The sequence below is a fragment of the Hemiscyllium ocellatum genome, chromosome 36, assembly GCF_020745735.1.
Source record: "Hemiscyllium ocellatum isolate sHemOce1 chromosome 36, sHemOce1.pat.X.cur, whole genome shotgun sequence".
Classification (NCBI taxonomy): Eukaryota; Metazoa; Chordata; class Chondrichthyes; order Orectolobiformes; family Hemiscylliidae; genus Hemiscyllium; species Hemiscyllium ocellatum.
This window is the reverse complement of record NC_083436.1, coordinates 28,393,048-28,416,083: the sequence shown is the minus strand read 5'-3', so window position 1 is coordinate 28,416,083 and position 23,036 is coordinate 28,393,048. Positions and strand designations below refer to the sequence as shown.

Below are 23,036 nucleotides of genomic sequence, written 5' to 3'. Positions count from 1 at the left end.
AACAAGATGCAGTTTAATGCAGGTTATAAAGAAAAGGCTCAACACAAAATTCAAAGACCACAGTGAGGAATTAGCCTGAGTTCTGCCTTCTCCAACATCTTTCTATATACTCTCAACAATCCTCATGACATCAACACAGTGGGTGGTGATTTTTACACTCAGGCAAGTCTTAACCTGTTCAGAGTCTTTAAAACTCACAAACAACATCTGCCAGGTCTAATATTTTAAAAAATTTTAAAATTCAACCTGTTCAGGGATACTATGACACACCTCTGGAGCAGGTGGGACTTCAACCCAGCTATCAGGCCAAGAGGTAGAAACACTATCACTGTGGCACAACCTTGCCAACAGATCAACATTAAACACATTCCAGGCACCTGGGTCACTAAAATCACACGGACAGATGCAGCTGCTGATTTTTATGGGCGTTGTCTGCAAAAAATGAAAGAGCACAAAATGTGCAGTGTTCAGTGGATAGAGGATTTCAATCTCCTCTGCCATATTTGCAGAGATGGAGAGGCTCTCTGTCATCAAAATACCCAGGCCAGAGTGCTTTCACATGGGCATGGGTAAAGTTGTCAGATGCACTATATAAAGTGCAGTTGGCTTTCTTGAGACGTAACTGGAACTGCCTCTGTCCAGACTCGATTTGAGTAGAAAATGGCCTTTGCTATTTTCGTGCAGATAATGATTCATTATAAGACTTATTATAGCCCACCTCATCTGCACCTGCAGTTGGGAATCATCTTGAGGTCAAGGTGACTTTAATGTTTGCCACCCACCCCTCAATGCAACGTACTTGTGATATCTGGGTGTATCACTTGCTGATAAACACATGCCAAAATTCATCCTGCTGGATTAGTAATCTGGTTCAAGTTAATCAGGAATACTGGATATATCAGCAAACATAGTTGGCCTTTTTCCATATTTTTCCCTTCATGTGGATCTAGAAGAACACAAGTGTTCTTCCCAGCTTCACAGAACTACTGTGGATCATTATGAGTGAAGCAAGTGGTCCAGATTGGTGCCACAGTGACTGGAGTTGCTATGATCACCAGCATCATGCTGCAAGTATCAACATGAGGCCAAAGGTTTAATTTAACTTTAGGTTAAAGCCTCCATTACTAGTGCAGTGTTGGTGAGGTCAATTATTTTAGGCAATTTCCACTCCATCAAATTGGCAGCATTATAAATGCCTCCGCCACGGCTATAGGGTTCAATTGCACCAATACACCAAGGTCTTCTTAGCACTTCCCAAACACTTGACTTCCACCATTTAAAAGGGCAAGAGCAGAAAGTGCATCGGAATATTTTCACCTCCAGATTTCACAAAATGTCTTGCCTTTTCCTTCCCTTTTTTTTAATGCAACGTGGGCATCACTGACATGACATTTGTTGCCCATCTCTAATTTCCATTGAACTGAGTGGTTTGCAAAGGCCAGTTTGGAGGGCAGTTATGAGTCAACCACATTCTTGTGATTCTGATTCCACATGAACTAGACCATGTAAGGATTTCCTTCCCAAAAGAACATGAGTGAACCAGATGGGATTTTGTGACAATCGCTGATGGTTGCCAGCTTTCAATTCCAGATTTTAGTAATTGAATTTAAAGACCACCAGCTACCAAACTGGGACTGGGACCCATGTGCGCACAATATCTGTGTGGACCTGTAAATTATCACTCCACTTTTAATATCACAAAGCCACCATTCCCTCCCCCCCCCCCCCCGCCCCCCTAGTTAGAGATTGTCACTTCATCATTGTTCGGTGGAAATACTAGAATGCCTTACATCACATTAGTGTGTTAACAATGACGTTCAGCATTACTATCTTAATGGTTAGGCAATAAATGCTGATCTAGCCAGCAACACTCACAATCTAAAAATGATTTTTACAAATTTTTGAGTCAGTCAGATGCAATGACAAATCAGTTGCATACAAATTCTTCTGAAAATGTGAAAGAAAATTGATATTCCAGACAAGCTGTCCAGAACATCTCTTGAGGTCATCCTTTGTAAATGACTCCATTAGAATGTTAAAGCTATCATATTCAAGCAATGAAGATCAGCGCCTGTTACCATGGCTACTGCTGCGTATCATCAAACATTGTATATATGTAGATCTTTTGAGATTGGCATTTCAAATATCCATTTTCAAAGTGAATGCTTCCTTTTGTTTTTGAAGGATTTTTTTTGCTTTGCAACAATGCTGACTTGTATTTATATTTTGTTTTTAAGACAACAAAACATCCCATGGCACTACACGGTTTTATTATAAAACTGAATATGACACAGTGTCATGTAAGAAGATATTGGGAAAATGACTAAAATCAATAGCTCGCTTTGAATGACTGTCTTAAAGGAAGAGTCTGAAGGAATTACATAGAATTGTGTTGCAATAAATTAAATCCTGATAGGACTTGAAAGAGTGGATACCATAACGACCTTTCCCCTTGAGGGGAAAATGGAGATACAGCTTAACAATAAGAAGTATCACTTTTAGAACAAATATTGAAGGATTTTTTTTTTCTGACAGTTTGTAATATTAGAATTCTCTTCCCCAGAAAGCAGTGGAGATTGGGTCATTGATTTTTTTCAAGGCTGAGTGAGTTAGATGTTTAATAGACAAGAGAGTTGAGGGTTGTGACACTGTATAGAGAGGTGGACATACAGAATAATGGAGTTCAGAGCACATCAGCCATGCTCTTATTGAATGGTCAAATGGCCTACTCTTGCTATTACATCATCTGATCCAATAGAGAGACATAGAAAGTTAAAGAGACAATGACAAAGGTTAGAAGTATGGCAGATGAAGGCATGATAAACACTGATGGAGCAATTGAAAGTTGGGGAATGCTGAATAGGTTGGAATTAAAGGAATCCAGATGTTACCATTGATTATAGAGCTAGAGGACATGACTGAGATAGGGAGTGCTATGGTGGGATTTGAAAGGAAGGATTAGAATTTTAAAATTGAGATATTGGTTAACTGGGTGCCAGTGTGGGTCTGCAAATACAGGGAAGATAGATAAATGTCATCTAGTGTTTTGGGATGACCTCAAGTTCAAATGTGGACATTAGCTAGCATTGTATTCAAACAGTAAAACCTAGCAGAAAATGTTAGGGAGGGGGTTGAGTCAGGCGATATTCTAGAAGGCAAAATAATTGATCTTAGTCATGTCATGGCTATGTTGACAGAATTTATGGACAGATTGTGTGCATGTCATATTGTATCAAGGAATCATAAAAGTGTATAGAAATATGATAACAAAACAAAACCTTAAGGCTTTGTATCTATATACATAAAACATTCAGAAGAATGTAGACGAGCTGAGGATGCAAATTGAGTCAAATGATTAGAAACTCATAGCCATGATGGAAATGTGGTTACAAGGCAATCAAAACTGGCAACTTCGCATTCAGGGATATTTGATCTTTTGGAAAGACAGGAGGGATAAGAATGGTGGTGGATAGCACTGTTTGTAAGAGGTGAAATGAGGACAGTTGTGAGAGATGATCTAGGCTTGGATGATTTAGAGTCTGCGTGAGTGGAGGTTAAAAAAAATGGCACTGGAAAGAAGACATTAATAGGATTAGTGTACAGAATCTCAAACAGTAGGCACTCACGAGGAAAGATTATAAATCAAAAAGCAATAGGAGCATGTAGAAAGAATAGAACAATAATTATGGGTGACTTTAATCTTCATGTTGATTGGGTAAAATTTCATCTATGGGATGGGAATGTCTCTGGTTGGCCAGCATTTATTGCCCATCTTTAGTTTCCCTTGAGAAGGTGGTGATGAGGTGCCTTCTTGACCTGCAGCAATCCACTGCTGGAGGTTGACTCACAATGTCATTTGGGAGGGAATTCCAGGATGTTGACCCAGGGACAATGAAGGAACGGTGATATAATTTCAAGTCAGAATGGGGAGTAGCTTGGAAGGGAACTTGAGGGTGGTGGTATTCCCATGAATTTGCTGCCCTAGTCCTTCTAGTTGGAAGTGGTTGTGAGTTTGGAAGGTTCTGTCTGAGGATCTTTGATGAATTTCTGCAGAGCATCTTGTAGATAGTACACACTGCTGCTACTGTGCGTTGGTGTGGAGGGAGCGGATGTTTGTGAGTGTAGTCCCAGTCAAGCTTGTTGCTTTGTCTTGGACTGTGTCAAGCTTCTTGAGTGTTGTTGGAATTGCACTCTTCCAGGCAAGTGGAGGATATTCCATCATATTCCTGACTTGTGCATTGTAGGTGTTGTACAGGCTTTAGGGTGTCAGGAAGTGAGTTACCTGCTGCAGTATTCCTAACCTCTGACCTCCTTTTTTGGCACTGTGTTTATGTGGTCAGTCCAGTTGAGTTTCTGGTCAAGGGTAACCCCAAGGATGTTGATACTGGGGGATTCAGTGATGGTAACATCGTTGAATGTCAAGAGGCGGTGGTTAGATTGTCTCTCATTGGTAATGGTCAAAGTCTGATAATTGTCTGGTATGAATATTACTTGCCACTTATCAGCTCAAGCCTGGACATCATCTAGATCTTATTGAAATTGATCATGAACTGCTTCAGTATCTGAGGAGTTACGAATGGTGCTGAGCATTGTGCAATCATCAACAAACATCCCCATGTCTGACCTTATGATGGAGGGAAGATCATTGATGAAGCAGCTTAAGATAGTTGGGCCTAGGACACTACACTGAGGAACTCCTGCAGAAATGTCCTGGAGCTTAGATGACTGACCTGCAAAAACCATGACCCTCTTCCTATGTGCCAGGTATGACTCTAACCACCAGAGAGTCCTGCGATACCCTTTGATTCAAGTCTTGTCAGGACTCATGATGCCACACTCAGTTGGAAGCAGGCTTGATTTCAAGAACTGTCACTCTCACCTCACCTCTGGAGTTAGCCCTTTTGGACATGTTTGAATCAAAATGTCAGGAACTAAGTGGCCCTGGTGGAACCCAAACTGGGTGTCACTGAGCAGGTGCTGCTTGACAACACTGTTGATGGACAGTCCTATCACTTTACAGATGATAGAGAATGATTTGTCCTGCATTTTATCTGCAGGACATACCTGGCCAATCTTCCACATTGTCGGGTAAATGCCAGTGTTGTACCTGTGCTGGAACAGCTTGTCAAGGGGAGTGGCAAATTCTGGAGCACAAGTCTTCAGTACTATTGCTGGAATTTTGTCAGGGTCCATAGCCTTTGCAGTATCCAGTGTCACCAACTATTTCTTGATATCACATGGAGTGAATAGAATTGGGTGAAGACTGTTATCTGTAATGCTGGGGATCACTGGAGGAGGCTGAGATGGATCATCCCCTTGCCAATTCTGGTTGAATGTTGCTGCAAATGCTTCCACCTTATTTTTTGCAATAATATTCTTGCCGTGTATTAGGCGTAGCTTCCTAGAGCAATGTGTCATGGAGGGAACCAGGGAGTAGTCTATCTTGGGTTGGTAATGGGCACTGAGGCAGATTTGATAAATAAACTCCGAGTAAAAGATCCCTTTGGAACTAATAACTATATCATGACAGAATGTACTGTTCATTTCGAGAGTAAGAAAACTGGGTGAGAGAAATCAGTGCTTAATTTAAATAAAAGGAATTACAATGAAAAGAGGAAACATTTAGCTACTCGGTGGATAGATTAGCAGAAATGACAGTGAGCAAACAGCAGCAAATACTTAAGAGATAATTTATGGCTCTCAGCAAAAGTGGGCCTCAGTAAGGAGCAAAGAATCTGAGAGGGATAAACCAACTATGGCTAACCAAGGAAGTTAAGGAGAATATTACATTAAAAAGAAAGGAGGACTAAAATATTAACAGAGAAAAAAAAACAATGAGGGCAAACTAGCAAGGAATATAAAAACTGATATGGGAGCTTCTTTAAATATATAAAAAGGAGGAGAGAGGTCAGAGTGAACATAAATCCCTTCAAAAATGAATGTGGGAGACAGTAATGGGGAACAAGGAAATGGCAGAGGAGTTAAACAGATATTTTGCAACATTCTTCACTGTGGAAGAACATTCCATTGATACCAAAGAATACAGGGGAGAAACTATCATCACTAGAGAAGAAGTATTAGAAAAACTAATGCAGTTTAAGATAGACAATTTCCCTGGTCCTGATACCTTGCATCCTAGACCCTGAAAGAAATAGCTGCAGAAATATTGGATGCATTGGTTATAATTTTACAAAAACCCTGGAGAAGTACCAGAGATTAGAAAACTACTAATGTGACACCCCTATTCAAAAAGTGAGCATGGCAAAAAGTGGGTCACTATAGGTCAATTAGCATAACATTTATTGTTGGAAAAGCAATTATTAAGGAAGTAACAGAATATTTGGAAAATCATCATCTAATCAAGCAAAGTCAGCATGGCTTCATGAAAGGGAAATTGTGTCTGACTAATTCATTGCAATTTTTTGAGAATGTTTCAACCAATGTGAATACTGTAGACGGTAACCAATTGATGTGCTGTATTTGGACTTCCAGAAAGAGTTTGACAAGATACCTCACAAAATGCTAAGTTGTAAGATAAGAACCCATGTTGCTGGAAGTAGTTTATTGGCATAGATAGAGAATTGCCTAATGGACAGAAAAAAGCAAGTGGGGAAAAGGAGATCATTTTCAGGTTGGTGAATCATGACCAGTGGGGTTCCATAGATATCAGTGCTGGGACCGCAATATATGGATGTTGTTTACTATATATGAATGTATACATTGTTTCCGATATATAGTAATGACTTGGAAGAAGGAAGTGAATGTACTGTGGCACAAAAATAAATGGGCAGGTAGGTTGTCATAGAGATGCAAACAGATTACTGAGAGATATTGGTAGGTTAAATAAGTGGGCAAAAAACTGGCAAATGGAGCTTAATGGAGTGGGAAGATGTCCATTTTGTAAGGGAGAACAGATTATTATTTAAATGAAGAAAAACTGCAGAAAGCTGCAACACAAAGGGATTTTGAGGTACTTATGCACAAAACACAGCTAACAAGTGCAGCAGGTAATCAGGACAGCTAACGGAATTTGGACCTTATTTTAAGGGGGTTACAGTTTAAGAGTAGGAAAGTTTTGCTACAACTGTACAAGGTGCTGATGAGACCACAGCTGGAGTAATGTGTGCTGTTTTGGTCTCCTTATTTCGAGAAAGGTATTACTTCATTAGAGGCAGTTCACTGAATGTTCATTGGGATGATCCTCAGTCTGGAGGGGTCTAATGTGCAACCGTTAAACAGGTTGGGACACCACTAATTGGAATTTAGGAGAATGAGAGGTGATCCCATTGAAACATATAGATTCTGAAGGGGCTTGACAGGGTAAATGCTGAGACAATGCTTCCCCTCATGGAAGAGACTAGGACCAGAGGGGCATAGTCTCAGAATAAAGGGGAGCCGATTTACGACTGAGATGAAGAGAATTTCTTCTCTTTGAGGATTGTGGGTCTTTGGAATCCTTGCCACAGAGAGTTATGGAGACGGATGCCTTTTGTATATTTAAGGCTGCAGTAGATAAATTCTTAGATGAGTCAAGGGGTTACATGAAAAACAGGAAAGTGGATGTGAGGAATATCAGAGCAGCCATGGTCTTATTGAATGGTGGGGTTTGAGGAGCCAAGCAGCCTAGTCCTGTTCCTATTTCTTATGGTCTAACAAGACAGATCTGACATTCACTGTATGAGGACTTGCAGGCATGATCACAATCACACATGGTTCCCTCTATGTCTCTGAATGCACTCATGTGCTGCTAGTGGCCTTACGGCATTCACTGTTTAAAATCTAGCCATTCTCTACGTCTTCAGAATAGAACTGTAACCGAACAGATACATGGGAAAGGATCGACAGCCTGGGTCTCACCTGCTTTGAAAACGAAGGCTGAGGAGTGCAAAATCTTCAACATTATGAATGGCTCTCTTAGCTAAATGTTTCCTTTTGTGTAAATATATAATTGTGCTCAAGAAATCCAACAGAGAATTCCAGAGGAAGCCTCAATTCCTAAAGAATGGTAAGAATGGGGAACTTGCTACCGCAATGGTTGAAGCAAATAGAATCAATATACTTAAGGGGAGATTAGACAAGCATTTGAGAGAGGGCTTTTGATAGTAGAACAGTTAATACAGAAGACAAAAGTTGTGAGCAGTTTTGATTGGAGCATACCGACTAGCATGGACTGGTTGGGCCAAATACCCAGTTTCAGTTATGGGTCTCCTTTGTGATCCAATGGCATGATGATAATATTAGGCAGCTCTCTAATATCTGCAAGATTGCAGAATAGCTATAGATCCATCAAGTGCCTGACAGGTTCATAGGACAGCTGGTGAATTCTTACTTTTAGCATTTCAACAAAGTATCAGGATAATAGAGCTATCTAGTCTTTTTTTTATTTATGGGGTTTATTGGGTTCCCAAAGCTCAGAGTCCAATCATTGTCACCCACCATATATTACTGTAGTCCCTCACAACTATTACAAAATAAATTCAAAGGACTTCCTCTCCCTCAATGCACAGATGGCTTCCAACAAAATGTCAATGCTAGATGTGCTGTTAGTGGTCTTACGGCATTCAGTGTTTAAAATCTAGCCGTTCTCTACATCTTCAGGGTAGAACTGTAACAGAACAGATCAACCCAGCTGAAAAAGCTGATCACCTTCTCCTATAGATAATAGCATCATCAGGAATGGCCTGAACAGTAATTATGAGTACTAAAATAAGGCTAGACATTTACAACACTGGTTGTCAAGAGGATGACAGGGGTCATTATAACACAGTTTCATTGAACAAGTTAGGATGGACTTCACAATATCTTACACTTCACATATCCCAATTAATTTTAAAATAATGACAGCATGGCAGTGATAATTTTTTTTTAATGTAGATAGCTCAAATATGAAACAGCAAGCTTGGAGAAGTGATACTGACTTTCTGATTTTTACTAACTAATGGGTGAGAACTAGCAGCAAAGGGCACGATCATTGATGTGATGTTATATTGTGGCAAATAGGTAGCTGATCTGCAATTAGATCTACAGTCCAAATAATACTTAATGAATCATTGGCTGAGAGCATTTCCTCTCCTTTCAGTTTTCAACTTAGCTCCTTCAACCTACCTGCCGAAGGCTGACCTACAGCTTCCCTGCTCTAACTCAGGTTAAAATGTTGCTATGATAGTAGTTGACAATAACATAATCTTCATAAATCCATCCAGCCACCCACCTGCTTCAGGAGAGGGTTGGGTAGCTTGGTTGGGTGGTTTGTGGTATAGAGTGATGCCAACAAAGATGGGCTCAATTCCTGTACTGGCTGAAGTTACCATGAGCTCCCACTTTCTCAGTCTTACCCCTCAGCTGAGGCATAGTGACCCTAAGGTTAATCTCTCCACCAGTCCACCAGGAATTCTAATTCAGTCATCTCACTCTCTCTCTCTCTCTTTCTCTTATGAGAGAGCAGCCCATTGGGACTATGGTGACTTTCCTCTTAATTAGGCTGACAATTTTAATGCCTGGTAATTAAAACTACAGAATGTCTGAAAGGAGTATAGTCGAACAAGTAGCCATTGGTTTTAATTGTCTAGTCCTCTGGTTTTTGGCTGTGGAATTGGATGACAATCAGGCCTCCACTCTGGTTCAGGCAGGAAATTTGGAAATATTGATGTAGTCCAAATAGGTATTGGAAACTTTCATGAAGTTTGAGACTCTTGATTATAAAACCCCTGAGCAAGGTTGCATAAAGGGAAGAAATAGAATTCTTAATTGTTGATTATAAAGCTAATCAATGAACTTCAGCAGTGTTTGCCTTTGCATGTAAATATATTCATTACGTGTGAAAAAGAGAAGAAATTGAATAACTTCACATCATCAGTGAATGCAAAACTAATCAATTTTGATTGACTGAGCATGCACTGAATAGTGGCTTGTGCATTTGGCAATGTCTCCACGGTCGGTTTGCCCTCTTGACAATCTGGCAGTAATGTATTCCTTGCTGCTTTGCTCTATGCGAATGTATCAAAATGATATTTCAAATGAGTTTTGCTCTGATCAAATTTTCTGCAAAATGCTGATTTCCAGAGGATGTTCTCATCTATATAATTGCAATTCCTTAACTCAGATTTCTCATAATTCTAAAATTTAAATTTGGAACATTTTACAACCTACAAATAATGATCTGATTTGCAATTTTCTTTGCCTCTTGCCTTATTGTTACATTCGCTATGGTAATTCGAACTCAGTATCATTTTCTGCAAAAGGCCTTGTTTCTATTCTGTCTCTGACTTTCAGATGGCAAAAATGATTGAAATTTATCATTCGATTGCCGTATCAACTATTCGAAAATATAAGTAACTTGTAACATCGCTTTGGGAAATAATGTATTGCGTTTTTGAGTAAACCTTCAAGCTACTACACTACTGATCTCCTGAGTCAGAGACAAGAATACAATGAGGGAGAGTTGTGAAGCCTCCTGACAGATGGAATCTGTGATGCCAGACAGTTAGGAGGACAGTGAGACTGATTGTATTAAAAAAGAGAACAACTTTAGGGGAGATGTATTATACAGATTTGAGAAAGTAAATGTCGAAGACAACATGCAGACATATTACCCTGTGATGGGGTAAGAAATCACATGAGAGACAGACATCATGACTTCATTAAAGTTTATTCATAATTCTGTAAAGCTAGATATAGTGTCTTTATCAGCAATGAACCACTTACTTTTAAAAACTGAACAATTTCTGGTAGCTAGACTAACCAAACATGTAACACTCAAAATATCAGAGATATTAGCTAGTGACCATAATGTAGGGTGAGTTATGTTGTCTATTTCTGATAAGGTTTGCACATTTTGTAACCAAACAATGCAGCTTCCACATGGGGAGGAAGTCACAAATTAATAGTAAATACCCTTTCTTGTAATGTTGAGATTTCATAATTAACTTTATAACAATACAATCATAATTAATTTATCAATAATTAACGCTTTATTTTGTATCAGTTAGATTTACTAGCAGAAGTGTGAAATAAAGCAGCTAATTTTGAGCTTATTCATTTTCACCAATGTGAACTTGCTGGTCTTCAGGCTCTTCTGCCAAACAGATGCCCTCTTGCCTGTTCTGATGTAACAGTCTCACTCCTGCTACAGCAATTGCAAGGAATTGGTATGTTGGCACACATTCAACTGGGAATGTGCCAAAGAAATCAAAAGACACAACCTGTCAACCTGAGAAAATGAGTTGGGATTGGGATAGATTCACGGAGTTTCCACTTTGAAGAGGAATCGCGGATGAGTAATGGCGCAGGAGACCATTTGGCCCATCATACCTTCATTAGCTCTTCAAATGAGCATTATTGCCTAATGCCATTCCAGCCCATGTACACGTGCACATGGATTTTCCGTTAAGCATCAGTGGAGGCAGAGAGAAATCCTGGTTGTTTGTTGTACTCCTTAGCTTAGAGACACTGAGACCAATTATCAAACCTCCACTGCAGTCATCACTAAGATGAACAAACTCAGTACTGGCTAAGGATCAAATCTATGTGCTTTTTTGTCACTTTCACGAAACACAAGCTCTTTGCCAACTGGGCAATTAGGACAATGGAGACCTCCTTTCTTTGGAGAACTCATAAAATCTTTCCGAAATCAATTTTGACTCAATTACATTGCACTTGTACCACTGAGCTTTTGCAGGCGCACCATTTGAAAGACTGTTAGCTGAGCATTAATTACTGTTCATCGATCCCCATAGTGAAACATGTGAAACATGCATAAATCCTAATGACAGCCCTTACTTTCTGGTATATTTTGTAAGGCATCCATCATTACTGGCAAAGAGCCACATAATCATAAAGCATTTCATATCGGACACTTCATATCATTATCAGGCAATTGATTGATGAATAAAATCTTAAGGCAATCACGTTTGAAACCAGAATCTAATTAGAATGAATTTGCACCCCATTTAAGCTACTAGCTGGGTAAGACTGAGAAGTTCTAACTCTAATTGAAAATGTAAGTAAATTTCAGAAGGCTACAGTATTCAATTTGTTTTACTTGTTGTTTGTAAACTATCAAATCTTCACACTTCTTTTCTAATCATGCCAACATTGTAATAGAAACCTGCTGGCATCTGTTTAAGCAACCAGCCAAACCCTGTTAATTCATCTTCAGTCATAAAACACTTAGAATCGTATAAGGTAGATTGCCCCCTGTCAGTGAAAGCATAAATTGTTCATTAATGCTGCAGATAAATGCAACACATTTATGTTCTTCTTGACAAAATAATTGATAACTGCCAGGCTGACACTGCATAGTCTTCAACCGCAGAAGTTTGTAATTATATAGTTTGCAGCTAATCTTGGGTATTGTAAATTATTACTTTGCAACACACTTTCAGTTCCGACTCCAAACGTAACATAACTCCGTAGAGTTATACAGCATGGAAACAGACCCTTCAGTCCAACCAGTCCATGCCGAACATAATCCCAAACTAAACCGACCCACCTGTTCCTTGCCCATATCCCTCCAAACCTTTCCTACTCATGTACTGACCTAAGTGCCTTTTAAACATTACAACTGTCCCCACATCCATCAATTGCTCATTCCACATACGAACCACACTGTGTGTAAAAAAAAAATGCCGTCATGTCTTTTTTAAATCTCTCTCCTCTCACCTTAAAAATGTGCCCCTGGTCTTGAAATCCCCCCTTCCAGGGAAAAGACACCTACCATTAAACCTGTCTGTACTCCTCATGATTTTGTGACAGATTTTTAACTTTTGGTCTGGCTTTACATGAACAGATGGAACTAATGGTGAAAATGAAAATAATAACAGTATTATTGAGAGGAGTCATAAGCAACCGGAATACAGATAACAGTTCAGAAAGTTAGTCAGCAGGATTTAAACTGCAGTGCCAAATTGCACTCTACTGATCATCACATTGTCTCTGTTTTAGATAGGAGACCCCCTTGATTTTTAAAGTGACCTCTAGTTCTCGATTCTCCCATGAGGAAATATTCTCTCCACATCAATTCTTTCAAAACCCCACAGGATTTTATATGTTTCAATCTAGTTCCCTCTTGTTCCTCTGAATTCCAGATCAGTTACCTCAACACCACGTATCTTCAAGTACCACGTATCACAACCACCTGATGAAGGAGCAGTGCTCCGAAAGCTAGTGTGCTTCCAATTAAATCTCTTGGACTATAACCTGATGCTGCGTGATTTTTAACTCTGTACACCCCAGTCCAACACCGGCATCTCCAAATCATATCTTCAAACCTAGTCTGTCCAACCTAGCCTCATAAGACAACCCATCTATTCCAGGTATCACATTTCACATTTTTCCACACTGTATTCCATCTTTGTCTATTCACCCATCCTTTCAATATGTTTTTGTAACCTTTCTTACCCTCCCGAATGTGTTACTGTCCTTAATTGCCCTTGAAAATGTGAAGTTGAGCTGCCATCTCGAATCACTGTGGTCCATTTGATCTCGATGTACTCACAAAGCTATGAGGCAGGAAGTTCAAAATGAAGGAAAAGCAAAATATTTCCAGGTCGGGATGGTGAATTGCTTAAAGGAGAATTTGCAGGTGATGTTCCCATATATTTTCTGCCCTTGTTCTTGTAGGTAGTGGTGGTCATAAACACAGAAGGTACTATCGAAGAGGCCTTGATGAATTTCTGCACTGCATCCTGTAAACAGTACACGCTGCTGCTACTGAGTGTCAATGTGGAAGAAGTGAATGTTTGTAGATGTGGTGTCAATCAAGTAGGCTGCTTTGTCCTGAATGGTGTCAAACTTCTGAACGTTGATGGAGTTGCACTTGGCGAAGCAAGTAGGGATTATTCCATCACATATGTGCTTTGCGATGGAAGACAAGGAACATCAGGAGTTGAGTTACTCACTGCAGGATTCCTAACCTTATATGGCCAGCTCAGTTCAGTTTCTGGTGAAGGATAACCCCCTGGATGTTGTAATGGGTGATTCAGCAATGATGATGTCAGCGAATGTAAGGAGCGACAGTTAGATTTACTCTTGCTGGAGATGGTTATCACCATGTTCTTAAGAGGCATGAATGTTAATTGCCACATGACAGCCCAAACTGGATGGATACTTGCCCAGGTCTTGCTGGACATGGAGAAAGTAAGGACTGCAGATGTTGGAGATCAGAGTCTAGAATATGACACTGGAAAAGCACAGCAGGTCAGGCAGCATCCAAGGAACAGGAGAATTGATGTTTTGGGCATAACCCCTTCATTAGGGGTGGGGGGGAGCATGGAAGGGGGCTGAGAGATAAATAGGACGGTTACTTGTGGGGAAAGCTAGCTGGAAAGGCAAAAGGTAGATGTAGGTGGGTGATGATGGTGATAGGTTAGAGGAGATGGTGGACTGTATAGGTGGGAAGGAAGATGGACAGGTAGGACAGGTCAAGAGGGCGGTGCCGATTGGAAGGTTGAATCTGGGATGAGGTGGGGGGAGGAGAAATGAGGAAACTGGTGAAGTCAACATTGATGCCATGTGGTTGGAGGGTCCCAAGGCGGAAGATGAGGCATTCTTCCTCCAGGCGTCAGGTGGCTTGAATTTGGCAGTGGAGGAGGCCCAGGACTTACATGTCCTTGGAGGAGTGGGAGGGGGAGTTGAAGCGGTCAACCACAGGATGGTGGGTGTGTTTGGTGGATATGGCCCAGAGATGTTTCCTGAAATGTTCTATGAGTTGGCTTCCTGTCTCCCTAATTTAGAGGAGACCACATCAAGAGCAACGGACACAGTAGATGAGGTATTAGGATGTTCAGGAAAATCTCTGCTGGACGTGGAAGAATCCTGTGGGGCCTTGGACATAGGAGAGGGGGGAGGCATGTGTGCAGGTTTTACACCACTTGCCGCGGCAAGGGAAGGTGCCAGGAGTGGAGGGTGGATTGGTGGAGGGTGTGGACCTAACAAGGGAGTCCCAGAAGGAATGGTCTCTGCTGAATGCTGATAGGGGTGGCGAGGGAAATATATCTCTGGTGGTGGGGTCTGAATGTGGGTGGCAAAAATGGCAAAGGATAATGCGCTGTATCCGGAGATTATTAGGGTGGAAGGTGAGGACTGGGGATGCGGGGGAAAGGGTCCATCCTTGTTGTGGTTGGAGGGGTGGGGTTCTACAGTGGAGGTGCGGGAAGTGGAGGAGATGCACTAGAGGCCATTGTTGACCATGTGGGAGGGGAAGTTGCGGTCCTGGAAATAGGAGGCCATCTGGGATGGAGTGGAATTGCTCCTCCAGGGAAGGATGCAGAGGAATTGGGATCAAACTTTTACAGGAGGGAGATTGGGCAGATGTGTAGTCATGGTAGTGTGGGAATCGGTGGGTTTAAAGTAGATGTCCATGCTGAGTCAGTCATTGGAGATGGAGACAGAGATGTCTAGGAAGGGTGTGGCGGTGTCTGAAGTGACCCAGGTGAAGCTGAGGTCAGGGGGAAGGTGTCGTGAAGTTGTTAAACTGTTAACCTACTTGTGGGGGCATGAGGTGGTGCCAATACAGTCATCAATGTAGTGGAGGAAAAGGTGGGGAATGGTGCCAATGTAATTGCGGAAGATGGACTGTTCCATGTATCTGACAGAGAGACAGACATATCTGAGGCCCATGTGGGTGCCCATGGCTACCCCATTGGTCTCGAGGAAGTGGGAGGATTCAAAGGAGAAGTTGTTGAGGGTGAGGTTCCACTAATTGAATGAATGTGTCAATGAGTAAAAAAATCTCCTGAGGTGATGAGGTCATGGATGGTCTGGGAGATGATGTGAGGTCATGGATGGTCTGGGAGATGATGTGAGGTCATGGATGGTCTGGGAGATGAGAGGTCATGGAGCGGATCTCCCATCCACCGCCTCCAACCTCCTAGTCCCACAACTCCGCACCGCCCGTTTCTACCTCCGGCCCAAAATCCACAAACCTGCCTGCCCCGGCCGACCCATTGTCTCAGCCTGCTCCTGCCCCACCGAACTCATCTCCCAATACCTCGACACGGTCCTGTCCCCTTTAGTCCAAGAACTCCCCACCTACGTTCGGGACACCACCCACGCCCTCCACCTCCTCCAGGATTTTCGCTTCCCCGGTCCCCAACGCCTTATTTTCACTATGGACATCCAGTCCCTGTACACCTCCATCCCCCATCACGAAGGACTCAAAGCCCTCCGCTTCTTCCTTTCCCGCCGCACCAACCAGTACCCTTCCACTGACACCCTCCTTCGACTGACTGAACTGGTCCTCACCCTGAATAACTTCTCTTTTCAATCCTCCCACTTCCTCCAAACTAAAGGAGTTGCCATGGGCACCCGCATGGGCCCCAGCTATGCCTGCCTCTTCGTAGGATATGTGGAACAGTCCATCTTCCGCAACTACACTGGCACCACCCCCCACCTTTTCCTCCGCTACATCGATGACTGTATCGGCGCTGCCTCGTGCTCCCACGAGGAGGTTGAACAGTTCATCAACTTTACTAACACCTTCCATCCCGACCTGAAATTCACCTGGACTGTCTCAGACTCCTCCCTCCCCTTCCTAGACCTTTCCATCTCTATCTCGGGCGACCGACTCAACACAGATATCTACTATAAACCGACTGACTCCCACAGCTACCTGGACTACACCTCCTCCCACCCTGCCCCCTGTAAAAACTCCATCCCATATTCCCAATTCCTTCGTCTCCGCCGCATCTGCTCCCAGGAGGACCAGTTCCAACACCGCACAGCCCAGATGGCCTCCTTCTTCAAGGACCGCAGATTCCCCCCAGATGTGATCGACAATGCCCTCCACCGCACCTCCTCCACTTCCCGCTCCTCCGCCCTTGAGCCCCGCTCCTCCAACCACCACCAAGACAGAACCCCACTGGTTCTCACCTACCACCCCACCAACCTCCGCATACAACGTATCATCCGCCGTCATTTCCGCCACCTCCAAACGGACCCCACCACCAAAGATATATTTCCCTCCCCTCCCCTATCAGCGTTCCGCAAGGACCACTCCCTTCGTGACTCCCTCGTCAGATCCACACCCCCCACCAACCCAACCTCCACCCCCGGCACCTTCCCCTGCAACCGCAGGAAATGTAAAACTTGCGCCCACACCTCCACACTCACTTCCCTCCAAGGCCCCAAGGGATCCTTCCATATCCGCCACAAGTTCACCTGTAACTCCACACACATCATCTATTGCATCCGCTGCACCCGATGTGGCCTCCTCTATATTGGGGAGACAGGCCGCTTACTTGCGGAACGCTTCAGAGAACACCTCTGGGCCGCCCGGACCAACCAACCCAACCACCCCGTGGCTCAACACTTTAACTCTCCCTCCCACTCCACCGAGGACATGCAGGTCCTTGGACTCCTCCACCGGCAGAACATAACAACACGACGGCTGGAGGAGGAGCGCCTTATCTTCCGCCTGGGAACCCTCCAACCACAGGGTATGAATTCAGATTTCTCCAGTTTCCTCATTTCCCCTCCCCCCACCTTGTCTCAGTCGGTTCCCTCAACTCAGCACCGCCCTCCTAACCTGCAATCTCCTTACTGACCTCTCCGCCCCCACCCCACTCCGGCCTATCACCCTCACCTTGACCTCCTTCCACCTATCCCACCTCCATCGCCCCTCCCCCAAGTCCCTCCTCCCTACCTTTTATCTTAGCCTGCTTGGCTACTCTCTCTCATTCCTGATGAAGGGCTTATGCTCGAAACGTCGAATTCCCTATTCCTGAGATGCTGCCTAACCTGCTGTGCTTTAACCAGCAACATATTTTCAGCTGAATGTGTCAATGGAAGGGTATTGGTTGGGTTGGTGTGAGAGGAAGAAATGGAGAGCTTAGAGGCCTTTGCCATGGTGAATGGATATATATATAGATTGGATGTCCATGGTGAAGGTGAGGAATTGAGGGCCGGGAAAACTAGAGTTATTAAGAAGGTGGAGGGGGGCATGGGTGGTGACCCTAATGTATGTGAGGAGATTCTGAACCAAAAGGGACAAGACAGTGTCAAGATATGAGGAGATAAGTTAGGCGGGGCAGGAACAGGTGGAGATGATGAGTCAACCAGGGCAATCAAGTTTGTGAATTTTGGGGAGATCCAAGATGGCGGCGACTCAGCAAGTCTGAGTCTACAGAGCCCTTCCCAAAACCTGGGTAAAGTGGGTTTCCTGTCCCCACCACACTTGCCAAACCACCCAAAAAATTTCTTTAATCTTAATTAGCTGCTGAATATTATATTTAAATAGTCTAATACTGAGTGGATAATGAGTAAATCAAAGGGACCCCGCAGCTCTCAGAAAACAAAGACCCCTCCCCCACCCTCCTCTCCTCTGGCTGCAGCTGATGTAAAAACAGGCCTTATAGAGATGATTGCTAGACTGGAATCGACACTCGTCAATTTCATCGCAGAATCCCGACAGCGATGGAATGCATTCGAAGAAAAGCTGCAGAAACAGAATCAAATCATGGAAGAGCTGCAGGGTCGAGTGGAGGGGGTGGAACTAAAGGCCACGACCTCCGAGGCTGCAGCTCAAACAGTTGCAGAACAGGTGAGAGCTCTGGAGCAGAGAGTCCGGGCCTTTGAAATTTACATCGATGATATTGACAACAGAAATCGGAGAAAGAATATTCGGCTGCTGGGCCTTCAAGAGCAAGAAGGGAAAGAACAGTTAGTAGCATTTCTGGAGCGATGGCTGCCGCAGATTTTAAACCTGGGGGCTGAAACTGACCGGGTAAGGGTGGAGTGGGCCTACCGGGTCGCAGTACGCGGATCTGGCCCAAACCAGCGCCCACGCCCGGTCCTGTTCCGGCTGCAGAGTTATAGGGAGAGGCAGATACTCCTGGATGCCTCCAGAAAGCTTGGAAAGGATCCTAAAGCTATGATTCATGAAGGATCCAAGATTATGTTATTTCAGGACTTCTCCCCGGCTTTGGCACGAAGAAGGAAGGCGTTTGATGAGGTGAAGAAATGTTTAAGGGACTTAGATATTCAATACACCTTACGCTACCCAGCGACGTTATGCTTTACCCACGAAGGATCCGAGTATAATTTTAGATCATCGGAAGAGGCCAAGAAACTTTTAGACTCGGTTAAATAAATCGTAAGAGACAATTTATGTTGGCTTGCCTCTCCCACACTCCGTGGGGAGAAATGGTTACTTTATTCTACTTTACTTTTGCCTCTGGGAGCGGGGTTGTCTTCCTTGCTATGTTATTATACTTAACTGTAATCTGTTGGAGTTGTAATTTTATAGTTATGTGTGTTTGTACGTGGCATTGATGCTATTAGATATACTCAGGTATGGGTGGGGTGGGGTGGGGGTGCGGCGCTCACTGTTAACTCTAGCTCGGTATTATATCTAAATCCTATTAAGGAGCGCCCGGGTCGAGGGTGGGACACTGTTTGGGAGAGGATATGGTGGAACGTTGGAAAGGTAGTAAGGCCCCCTGAGAACAAGGGGGAAGATCTCCATTCAAACATGTTGAATTTTTTTTGTTTGTTCTTATTGTTTGGAAATAGCTTCCTTTTAATCATACTGTTATGAGTGTATTAGAGAACATTTTCTCTTATTTGAAGGATGTAAGCGACTCAACTATACACTCTGGATGATTGTGGATTAGTTGAATTTTGATGATTATATATTTAAGATCTATTTTTATATTAATGTTTGTGCTTGAAAATTCTGCTTATTTTTGTAAATTTGTCAAAATGTTAAATTCCCAATAAAAATATCTATATAAAAAAAAAGTTTGTGAATTTTAGGAAAGAGGTAGAACCAGGTGGTGCAGGACTCCAGGACTATGAGGTTGGAGGCTGTGGATGGGAGATACCCTGAGATGGTGTGTTTGTGGATGGTCTGGGGATGATAGTTTGGTGATGGGAGGTGAGATTGTGATCAAGGGGACAGTAGGAGGGGTTCATGAGTTGGACATAGGCTTCTTCAGTGTTTGAGGAGTCGCAAATGGTGCTGAACATTACGCAATCATTGACAAACTTTCCTATTTTTCAGTTTATGATAAAGGGAAGGTCATTGATGAAGCAGTTGAAAGTGGTTGGATGGTTGGGGCAGCATGGTGACTCAGTAGTTAGCACTGATGCCTCACTGTGCCAGAGGACCCAGGTTCGATTCCAGCCTCAGGTGACTGCCTGTGTGGAGTTTGCACATTCTCCCCGTGTCTGTGTGGGTTTCCTTTGGGTTCTCTGGTTTCCTCCCACAGTCCAAAGATGTACAGGTTAGGTGAATTGGCCATGCTAAATTGTCCATAGTGTTCAGGGATGTGTAAGTTTGGGGTAAATGTAGAGTGATACGGTAGAGGTAAGGGTTTGAGTGGAATACTCTTCACCCGTGGAAAACTGCGAAAAGAGGAAGAGGAACACCTATACAAGGTATTCGCCAAAAACGGATACCCGCGCAACTTTATCAACAGATGCCTAAGAGATAGACCACGGAACGAGGACATGCCACAACCAAAAGGACTAGCCACACTACCATACATCAGGAGCGTTTCAGAACTGACAGCCAGACTACTGCAACCCTTAGGACTCATAACGGCACACAAACCAACAGCCACGCTCAGACAACAACTTACTAGAACAAAGGAGCCGATACCCAACATGAGCAAAACTAATGTGGTTTACAAAATACCATGCAAGGACAGCACAAAACACTATATAGGACAAACAGGAAGACAGCTAACAATCCGCATACATGAACATCAACTAGCCACGAAACGACACGACCAGCTATCCCTAGTAGCCACACACTCGGACAACAAGCAACATGAATTCGACTGGGAAAACACTACTATCATAGGGCAAGCCAGACAGAGAACAGCCAGGGAATTCCTAGAGGCATGGCATTCATCCACAAACTCCATCAACAAACACATCGACCTGGACCCAATATACCAACCACTACAGCGGACAGCTGAAACTGACACCCGGAAGCGGCAAGGACAGACCACTATAAATACTGGAAGAAACATCAAAGAAGCGCTTCGCAGGAGGCTCCAGAGCACTGATGATGTCGCCTAGCCAGGGGACGAAACGTTTGCAACAAAAACTTCCAGCTCGGCGAACAGAACCACAACAACGAGCACCCGAGCTACAAATCTTAGCACAAACCTTGAATACTCTTCAGTGGGCTGGTGTGGACTTGTTGGGCTGAAGGGCCTGTTTCCACACTGTAGGGATTCTAGGATATTACTCTGGCTCACTTCCTGCTTATCACCTTCTACTTTCCTTATAAGTTGAAGACATATTTTTTATGTCGTTCTTTTACATTGAAAGCAAAAATGCTGTATCTGTAAGACATTGAATTTTTACAGCATATGCTTTCCATTGTACTGGAATTTTATCTGAAGCTTTTGTCGGGACTTTAGTTCAATCCCTTTTGGATGTTGTCATTGAATTCCTGTCGGTTGCATACAATGTAGTTCATTTGATAAAACTGTCCAGTGTAAGTTTAAAGTTATTGATAGGTCCATTGACATAAAAATCTTGTACTCATCAAATTACAAAACAAGGAAGAGACAAAAGGACACCGCGAAGCCAGAGGAGCTCTTCAATGATGAGAATAATGCATGTTAATGAATTAATGCAATGTGAAAAGGTATTACTGATTCTGCTGAAACCATAATGATTTTCCTTTGAAGTCTTGCTTGTATGAATGTCTTCCAACATCGTAATGGACATGAACCATTTCAATCCCCTATACTACAATGTGTAAGCATACATTGGTTGATTTTATCTCCTCTCCATCTCTCTTTAGCTCCAGAGCTTTTTCAGACATTTTTGGAAGGAGGTCCTGGCTATTCATATCCCGTTGACTGGTGGTCACTGGGCATTACCTCTTATGAACTATTAAGGGGCTGGGTAAGATCCACTATTCAAATCTTATTATTGCCATGCAAGATGTCAGATCATCTCCCCTGTTGATAACTAATTCTGTAAGGAACTAACAATATAAAGGGATTGAATTCTAAACTAAAAGCTGTAGAATGTACATATTATATTATGCATTGTTTTTTCACAACCATTGTAAATTAAATTTATGTGTTAAACATGAATATATGTATATAACTCTCCATTGCAACAATCTCTCGAGTAACATTGTGTATGATATGGTGTGCAATTAACAAAAGTTAGTATCTGAACAGTGTGGTAGACAGAATGTATTAAATGGACTCATAAACATGATAACAGCACAACCAGGAATATCTCCCGCTTTTTGTTTCAATACACGAGGCTAGGGGAAGATTGTTGCCTGATAAGTGGAACATCCCCATTCTCATTTGAAAGCAATATTTTGAAGTTATTAGGATAACTATCTTACTTGTATTTCGAACCGATACAAAGCACAATTGCGGCAACTAAATGTTGGATTAGATATTAATGCAGTTGAGGATATGTCAAAATGAAAATTGCAGTCTTCCTGACTACATTTCTGCCACGAGCTGAAAATGTGTTGCTGGAAGAGCGCTGCATCTGCAGTCCTCACTTTCTCGTACATTTCTGCCACCCCAATTTTCATCAGTGTGGGTAAGGAATGCAGGATGATTTGGGTCATGAGCCCATACCCTGCATGGCCAACTTGGCCAACTCCTCTGAGGCATCCCCTGGATCCTGCAGTTGTATGGAGTCAGGCAAGCTTTTACCAAACTCCTGGTTCACGATGCCTTAAAGTGCCATGATTCGCAGTCAAGAGGTGGGAACCTTTTGAAAAGTTGTTCAAAGGGTCTTATTCTTGTCCCTTAGAATTAGGGTACTAATGAATTAAGGGACAGGAAACCCTCAACTCGGAAATTTAGATTGAACAATCTAGTTTTTTTTAATCACTTTGAATTTATAAATAAAATATGCGATTTTAGCATTGTTACCTAGACCGCAAAAAAGCAGGAAAGATTTAATCTGACCAAGTACTACCCCGTCAATTCACTCTTAATCATCAGCTGAGAGAGATGCCTCTGACAGTGCAATCAAGCAGCACTTAATCAACAATAGCCTGCTCAGCCATGCTCAGTTTCCGTAAGACCATAAGACTGGAG

General features: G+C 42.8%; 1 protein-coding gene across 1 annotated transcript in view; it reads left to right on the top strand.

Annotated features, from left to right (window-relative positions):
* LOC132833359 (serine/threonine-protein kinase 32B-like) overlaps nucleotides 1-23,036 on the top strand; it is a 196,396-nt gene that overhangs the window by 130,858 nt on the left and 42,502 nt on the right. The window contains exon 5 of the mRNA XM_060851571.1: nucleotides 21,761-21,864. Within this exon, the coding sequence (XP_060707554.1) occupies nucleotides 21,761-21,864 (104 nt within the window). The remainder of the gene's footprint in view (nucleotides 1-21,760; nucleotides 21,865-23,036) is intronic.